The 9,027-nt window shown below is 44.8% G+C and overlaps 1 protein-coding gene across 2 annotated transcripts in view; it reads left to right on the plus strand.

The window, feature by feature from the left end:
- Positions 1-8,702, plus strand: part of PSMF1 (proteasome inhibitor subunit 1) — a 46,319-nt gene extending 37,617 nt beyond the window's left edge. For both annotated transcript variants that reach the window (XM_081256286.1, XM_081256287.1), the window contains exons 5-7: positions 5,810-5,863; positions 7,000-7,158; positions 7,701-8,702. In XM_081256286.1, coding sequence (XP_081112412.1) covers positions 5,810-5,863; positions 7,000-7,158; positions 7,701-7,752 — 265 coding nt within the window. In that variant the 3' untranslated portion in view covers positions 7,753-8,702. The remainder of the gene's footprint in view (positions 1-5,809; positions 5,864-6,999; positions 7,159-7,700) is intronic.
- The last annotated feature ends 325 nt before the right edge of the window (positions 8,703-9,027 follow it).

Here is a 9,027-nt window from a genome sequence, read left to right on the forward strand (position 1 = left end):
CGCCTGGTGATCACCGGTGGGTGCAGACCAGCAGCTGTGTTGAAAGCAGCCATATTGATGTTCTGTACCGGTTAAGAGCCTAGGTTTGGAAGACTCTGGTTCTGGAATAAGCACACTCCTTGCTGACTTTCCCATTGACTGCAGCTATATAGAATGCATGGAGCAATTATTTGAGGATGCTGAAAAGTAGTAGCAGATAGACTGGGAAAGAAGACCAGAGGTTGAAATACCACCATACTGGCCTCCAGTATGAACTCAAGGAAGCCCAAAGCAAGGAATTAGATATTGGCATGGAAAGAGAGCACTCCAGGACAGCCCTCCATTCTGGCTAAAGGAGTGGGAATGGGGTCTAGTGCTCAAGAGAGAATGAGGAAAATCTCCCGTGTTTCTTCTTCCTTTTCTCCATTGTTTTATACCCCAGCATGTGACAGTCCACAAACTTAAAACTGAGGGAGAAGACCCTTCCTTTCCAATAAGACTTGTGTCAAGAGTATGGAGTGAACCACTGTTGCTTTTTTTTCTTTCTTTGTTCTCCCTCCATTTGATACAGGCATGTGAACACAGGCACTGTCAGGGGAAGTACATGGCAGAGCAAGGTAAGCAATGTCCCAACTTTCTGGCCAGAGGACCAAAAGAGGAGCCCCAGGGAACTGGAAGGTATCAGGGAGATAGATCACAGAGATGGAAGAGTTCAGAAAGCAACTCCATAAAGTTATGGACTCCAGGCCTTACCTGCAAACTGTACATAAGCGGATCTGATTGTAAATAGCACACCAAAGACCTTTGAGAACAGAACTACAGGAGAGCCCACTGCCAGGTCTCAGACTGACCACTGGTTAGCACATACGTGGTACACAACTGGATAGCACTGCAAAGGCTTTCCAAACAGAACTGACATTGAAACCTGAACTTGGATCCCAAACCTAGCTGGGTCGATTGCCTGCTAAGACAAAAATACCAGGATTCTCCCCAAACCTCATAACAAAATGTTCAAAATTATTGGGCATACAAAGAATCAAGAAAATTTCAGCTCACAAAAAGACAATCAACAGATGCCAATATTCCAGTGTGATGCAAATGTTGGAATAATTATGTGACAGAGATATAAAGCAGCTATTATAAAAATGCTTAGAGAAGTGAGGGCAGTCTAGAAACAAATGGAATAATAGAAAATCTCAGCAAAGAAACAAGGTACAAAAAAGAACCCAATGGAAATTTTAGAACTGAAAAATAATAATGCAGTAATCAAAATAATTTCACTGGATGAATCAGCAGAACAGAGATAACAGAGGAGAGATTAAATACTTGAAGTAGATCAGTAGAAATCATCTGAACAATAGAAAAAATATTTTAAAATAAAGTTTCAGGAACCTGTGGGACAATTATAGAAGAGCTGACACTGCAGTCATGAAAGTCTTAGGAGGAGAGGAGAAAGAGTGTAGTACAGAAAAATTATTTGAAGAAAATAACGGCTGAAAACTTCTCAGATTTGGCAAAAGACATAAACCTACAGATTTAAAAAGCTCAGCAAATCCTAAGTAGGATAAACCCAAAGAAGTCCATGCTTAAACATAATCAAATTGCTAAAACTGAAAGTCATGAAAGCAACTAGAGAAAAACACACATTGCTTATAGAGGAATAAGAATTTGAATGATTATGGATTTCTCATCAGAATACATGGAAACCAGAAATAAGTAGACCACCATTCTTAAAGTACGGAGAAAAAAGGATTGTCAGACCCAGAATTCTATGTCCAGCAAATACGTCATCTTTATTTCTGAAGGATTTTAAGATATTATTAGTAAAAGGATACGAAGAGAATTCATAGTCAACAGATCTTCTCAGAAGGAATTGCTAACGAAAGTTCTTCAGACAGAAGGGAAGGGATACCAGATAGACACTTGGAACATCAGGAATAAAGGAAGAGCAATAAGAATGGTAAATATCTACATAAATATAATAGACTGTTCTCTTGAATTCTCTAAAACATGTTTTATAATTGAAAGCAAAAATTAGAACAAATTCATTGTAGTTACATATGTCATATAATATGACAATACTGTATGTTATATAAGACAAGGAAGGTGAATGAAAGGACTTACTTATGCTGATAAGGTTTTTACCTTCTACTTGAAATGGTAATATACTATTTCTCAGTAGACTGTGAAAAGTTCCATCTGTTTATTGTAATCCCTCAAGCAACCACTGAAAAAACTACAAAGAGATCTGGTCAAAAACTCTGGTTGAATTAAAAAGAGAGAAAATAGAGGAAAGAAAAAGAGAGAACAATTGGAAAAGCAATGATAAAATGGCAGATCTAAATCTAAACATATCACATTAAATGTAAATGGTCTCAACACACCAATTAAAAGGTCATGGCTTTTTTTTTTTTTTTTTTTTTTTGCGGTACGCGGGCATCTCACTGTTGTGGCCTCTCCCGTTGCGGAGCACAGGCTCCGGACGCGCAGGCTCAGCGGCCATGGTTCACAGGCCCAGCCGCTCTGCGGCATGTGGGATCTTCCCGGACTGGGGCATGAACCCGTGTCCCCTGCATCGGCAGGCAGACTCTCAACCACTGCACCACCAGGGAAGCCCAGGTCATGGCTTTTGAAGTTGGGTAAACCTAGTGTGAATTCATTCTTGGCCACTTACTACCCATCTGGCCTTGTGTAAGAACACTTGCTTCTCTGAGCCTCAGTTTCCTCACTTGTAAAATAGGAAAAAAATTGTACTTTCTCAGAGGGCTATTGCAAATATAAAATAAGGTAATATTTATAAGGAGCTCAGCGCATCCATCTGTTTAAAAAGTAGGGGAAATGCATATTTGCTCATATATGCAAAGTATCTTCAGAAGAACATACAAGAAACTGATGTCATTAGTTGTCTGTGGGTAGCCTGGAGGACAGGGCTAAGAGGGAGATTTTTTTTACTTGTACAGGTCCACAATCTCTTATCTTACAACTCTGAAATCAAAAGAGCTCTGAAAACCAGGTGGTGTTGATTTTTTTGTTTTATTTTGTTTTGTTTTTTTCATAAGATTGGTGCCACACCTTGTTTGGTAGCAAAACCTGAACTGAAGTGGCATGAAGCTCCTTATATGTTCATTTTGTGTGAATTCTCATTCATTTTGCAGAAATATTAGGGTATTGGTTATAGGGTACTACACAATAATATGTTAGGTATATTCATCTGACCTTTCTGAAACATGAAAAATTGTGAATTCCAAAACACATCCAGCCTAAGATTATGGATCTATGTATCCTTTGAATTTTGAATTAAATCTGTGTATTGTTTTGAATTTTGAAACTGGTGAAGGCATTACCTATTCAGAAAATTAAATTTTAAAAACTAAATTTAGCATGGTGCCTGACACAAAGCAAGCTGTCAGTAAATATCGGCAGCTGCTATTATTCCATTCTTCCAGGGCTTTCCTGTCAACAAACCTGTTCATGTCCAATACTATGTTTCACCATGACAGCAGACTCTTTGAGTGTTACTACTTAGATTTTCCATCGTAAAAGACTGAGGTGCAAAGGTTTTGTGACAGACCCCTGCCAACCAGCCAGACAGTCCCCCACCCAGAGTCCTGAGGTTTTTCCTGTTCACCAGACCACCTCAGCCGTAAGGATGGCATCAACAGGATTTGTGTGCCCAAGAGAGGCGTGTTGCTTTTATCTAAGAGGAGAGGAGAGCACATAAGGAGGAATTGTGTGCGGTCAGGATCACCCCCAAATCCCAAAGGGCCTTCAAAGGGCCCCAATCCCAAAGGACCCCTTTTGAAGCTAGGCCTTACTGTCCAGTGGGCCCAGCTAGGCAGTTGCGCCTACAGCATTTAGTGTACAGCACTCTCTTTCAGTTGATTACCAGATGAAGTTTTAGGGGCTTGATTCTAGAGACCACTTACAAAAATTAGCTGCTTTTTTTTTTTTAATCCCGAGAGCCTCATTCAGCATATCCAGTACGGAGACTATTTTATAATAGGATCTGGGCGTGTATATAATGAGCTCACAGAAACGTGCATGTGTTGCAGTTAGACTGTGTTGAGTGTGAGCCTAAAGGATATGCCGTGACAATTGCAAGAATGCAGATTGTTGGGGTGGGCCTGGCAGCTGCCTTTCTAGCCTCCATTGTGCTCTATCTCTTCTTTCCTCCCCACGCTCTGTGGCCTAGGAGAGAAAAACAGAGATGGCTCCATGTTTCAGGAGCCATCAAGGCTCTGTTTTCCCAGTCATTTTTATAGCCACTAGAAGCTCCTTCTGTTTGCTGCTCTGTAGGGGGCAGTTTGTGGAGATGAGTGTAAAATGCTTGCTGCCCTCTGCACCACTTGGTCTGTCCAGTGAGGCAGGTTGTTGGGAGGCCACCAGAAAGTTTTAACTGCCAGCTCCATGAACCATGGCTTGGAAACAATAACCTAGGTCAGGAAAAATTGCTTCCCTTGGAAGCCATGTCCACCTAAATCATGGTGTCCTTTCCAGCTCATAAGATAGAGCTGCCTGGAGAAGCACCTACTTTTGGATTATTTTCCTAGTTGCTTAATTAATGGCTTCTTACCAGTAAGCTTTGATTAGCTGCTATTTACCAGGCTTTTCTGAGGTCTCCCATGCCCCAGAACGGTCAGGTTTGTATTGCTCACCGGGGCTCAAAGCAGATTCCAAAGCACGCTTTTTCAAATACCAAATCTTCTTTGTTTTATTATATCCATAGCCATATCCTATATAGAAAAAGAGGAAAGTATAAAGAAATTTCTCCCAGGTGTAACTGTCACTGTTTATATTTTCAGTTATGCTTCTTTCTAGTTTTATTTATACACACACACACACACACACACACACATACATTTTTCATAGTTGATTTCCTAGGCTATTGATAATCCCCTTTTCTCCCACAGTTAACACTGGAGCATAAACATTTTTCCACATCATTTTAAAACATTCTAAGAACATTGTTTCCATGGCTGCATTACCATGATCTGCCTAACTGGTCCCCATTTACAGCCAATCCTGTTCCCTTGGTTAAAGTGTTTATGATGATATTTTCATTTGAATTATGTATTATTTTTTAAGATGGATACCCAGGCATAAAATTATCAGATCACAGAATGTAAAGATACAGAAGGCTTTTGAGAGGCAGATATATTTTACATGTATATATATGTTAGTATAGCCTTGGTCTCCACAAAGCACGCACTGATTTATGCTCCTGGCTCCTACAGTCTCAGTGTGGGCAAAAATTGGTTCTTGGTTGGGGGGTGAAAAGAATCTTAGAAATTACAATGGTTTGTGGCTATCCAGTGCAGTATCTGTGATATTAACATTTCATGCAGGGGCCATAATGAGAAAAAGGTTGAGAAGCACAGTTCTAGTTGTATATGAGCACCCATCTCACTCCACCCTTCGAAGCTTTTAAATCTGAGCTTTTGGTTTGGGGTTTTAGAATAGTATTTTTCTGATCTAAATGTTCTTGGTTCTTTGTACAAACTTTAGGAGCCTGAGAAAGGTATGAATAAAATAAAATGTATCTGGTTACCACTGTTCATATTTTTATCTTTCTACATTATTGGGATCCTCCATGTTTCTAGTTTTATGTCCAGCTCTTTTCGCGTAATTGCCGTTGTAATAATTTCAGTGTTAGTCTGTGCCAAGGACCACTTTGCAATATCCCTTGTGTTCTGGTCTCATGCAGGGGCTTCCCCTGTCCCCCATGCCTGGGAGTACATTTGGGTCCCCAAAGGCATCAGGTTTGGACCTCTGGGAGCCCAGGCGCCAGGCTGCTCTGGGACTTTCAGTAATTGTCCCTTGCTTGTTTCAGGTGTGATCCCCTGGGCCCGTTTGCTGTCGGGGGAGAGGACCTAGACCCCTTTGGGTGAGTACTGCTGGGGAGGTGGCAGCAACACGACTTGCTCTTGTGGCCTTTCAGCCCAAGCTCATCTTCTAATCTTAGAGCTTTTCATCAGTCTTCCTTTGGGGTGAAGGAAGCAGTTGTTGCTGAGTGGCTGAGAAAGCATTAGCACCGCTCTGCTCTGCCGTACCTGGAGCAGTGCAGGAGGGCTCCGAGTGTCGGGGGCGGGGTGGGGGCTGAGCAAGCCCAGCGGGCAGCTCCTCTGTTTTCTGGCCCTGCTTGTTTTGGTGGAAGACGCAGCTGTCCCTTGGATGGAAGGATACCATGGGGATCTATCAGGTGCAGCCCACACAGTGGGCTACAGACCTGAGGGCAGTTCAGGGCTATTCAGAGGTCACCTCACTTGGTAAGGGGAGTCTCTGATCCCCGTTAGACTCTGGTGTGGTTCTTGTCAAGTCCCCAACAAAGTTATTTCAGCCTCAGCTAGGCACTGTCTTCTCTGAATGCTTTTAGATTTTAACCTCTGCTGCAAAGTGTCCCCAGCTTGAGTGTCTCACTTCTAGACCATGGGGAAATCATATAAGTCTGCAGTTAAGCTTGAACAGTGACTTCAAAGTTTGGGGAACATCAGCTTATTCATCCTAGTTTGAGCCATGAGGTCGGATCCATGGAATTCCATGAGGGACAGATGCTGTCCAGAGCCAGACTTGGGCAACCAAATTATGGATTGCCCTGAGACCCTTTAAGGAAACAGAGCACAAAAGCTAGCATCGTGAATTGTCTCAATTCATTAGTCCTTAGACCTAAAGTAGTAGCCTGCAGAGCCTTGTGATGGTTCTGCATTGACCTTGACAAGTTCTGGCACATGTTCTTTATCAAATTGTCCCCCTTGGGTGCGGGAGATGGCAAGGATCTCAATTTTGTGCGTTCAGGGAGCCTGTAGAGCTGAAAGTACAGGCCATGATTGCCAGAGAAGGGGTGCTCTTTGTGTTGTTGCTCTTGCCCACTTCGTGCTGGCACTCAGGCAACCATCCATGTGTGTCTGCTTGAACCATCCGGAGCTGATGTCCCAGTCAGTTTTAGTCCATTCTCACCACCTTCACTCCTTCTCCAACAGCTGCTTGCCACATTTGCTTACCCGTTGTTCCTTCTTGCCTCAGGTGTCGGAGAGGTGGCATGATCGTGGATCCCCTGAGATCCGGCTTCCCAAGAGCACTTATTGACCCATCATCGGGCCTCCCAAACCGCCTTCCTCCAGGCGCTGTGCCCCCGGGAGCACGCTTTGACCCCTTTGGACCCATTGGGACCAACCCATCTGGGTAGGTATTCACTCAGGTATGCTTAGAAGCAGGACCTGATGGCAGCTCAGCTCAGCATTGCAGGAATGAAGGCGTCTGACGCCAGGCGCAGAGTCACCACTAACGCTGTCCCCTGCTGCCAAGAGAGTGGAGCCTCCTCCAGGCACCTGCCTGATGCCTCCCTGGAGCCTTCCAGGAGCTTCCCATTCCTCAGTGCCTCCCTTCCTCAGCTCCCGTCAGGGAGGACTCAGAGGAGGGGTTGCTACTCACACTTAATGGACTTTCTGTATGTGTCAGGAACTCATTGGATCCTTATGTCAACACTTGTGGGTAGATATTACTGTCCACATTTCACAGATGCAGAAAGCAAGGCCCTGAAAGATGAAGTAACTTATCCAAGGTGGGAGAATAAGAATTCAGACCCAACTCTAGAGTGCATGCTCTTGAACTGCACAAGCCACCACATCATTCTGGAGGCAGGCTCCCTCCATTCAGGCCCCTGTGTGCCTGTGTGCCCCTGGCTCTCCATCGCCCCAACTCACCGGCCCCTCTTTCCATTCCAGACCTAACCCAGACCATCTCCGCCCGCCGGGCTACGATGACATGTACCTGTGAAGGCCTCAAGAATGTAACATCCCATCCTTCCCTCTACTCTCCTGGAGCTGCCACTGCTGGCCCCATCAACAACCGTTTTCTTGTGGACTGGGGGCAAGGGACTCTGCCCATGTGTTTACAGGCCAGCTGGGATTGCCTCCCCACCCCCTACCAGGGCCAAGGTACCTGCTGTAGCTGTCCACCTGGCTGCATGTGGGTCCTAAAGAGAAATCAGTGTCTCTCACCACCAGCTCCTCCCCACTCCCCAGGGGAGACTCCGGCAACATATACCCTCGACCCGATGCAGTCCCAGTTGCAGCACTGTAAGAACAGAACACATTTTGGATGTTATTATTAAGAACCAAATGTCAATACAGAAATCGTGTTGCCAGTCTCCCACTCTTCTTTGCTGCTCAGTTCCTTCCATTTATGAGACTTGAGAGTTTGAATGTTTGAGGGGCTAAATGACTCTTTTTTCCTACCCAGGGCCTGTTCTTGCTTCTCAGGCACCTTCCTTTCATAAATTGCTCTTGCTCCTGACACCACTAAGATGGGTCCCAGTCTGGCTTCATGGATGAAAATGAGTGACTGGAAACCCCATAGGCCACAAGCATGACTTTCTCAAGGACAGGCACATTGTGGAAAGACTGCATCATTCTGAAAAGGGCAAAATCTTCCAGTTCTGCTTGTCTGAGCCAGTCCTCTGGGTCCCTCTATGCCTGGGCAATGGCAGCCTATGAACAGAGGAATAAACAGAACAGACCTGAAGGCTAATCTCTTTTTTGCCACTGACTTACTGAGTGACCCTAAGCAGGTCCCTTCCCCTCCCAGGGCCATCGTGTCTACCTACGAAATCTGAGGTGTGCCTTTCTTGCTCTAAAACATTCTGGTGTCTGCTTCTATGTCTGATGACCCCTGGGAACTGGGGCAAAAGGGAAAGAATAAAGGTTCAAGGCTTTGTGTGGTACTTACCTACAGAGTCCGCAACTGTGTGCCCCTCACCCCTCTTGCGGCCCAGACACAAGCATAGCAGCGTGGTGCTGAACTTCGGGACAAGCAGTGAGCCTGGTCTCTGAAAGCCGGTGGCAGGGGGCGGGTTGGGGGGAGTGTGTGATAAGGGTGAATGAAGGAGCTAGTGACGCAAGAAACAACCCAGGAAGGCATTTCACCCCCAGGGAGCCCCAGCCTCTGGAAACCTGTACCCTCTGTCCAGGCCCACCTGACCTTTGGTGTTCTCCAGATCCTTTTCAGCCTGAGGCCTGACAGATGTGGTCAGTGATGAACCCCTGTGCTGGA

Source organism: Mesoplodon bidens, assembly GCF_964165515.1.
Source record: "Mesoplodon bidens genome assembly, chromosome: 15".
NCBI lineage: Eukaryota > Metazoa > Chordata > Mammalia > Artiodactyla > Ziphiidae > Mesoplodon > Mesoplodon bidens.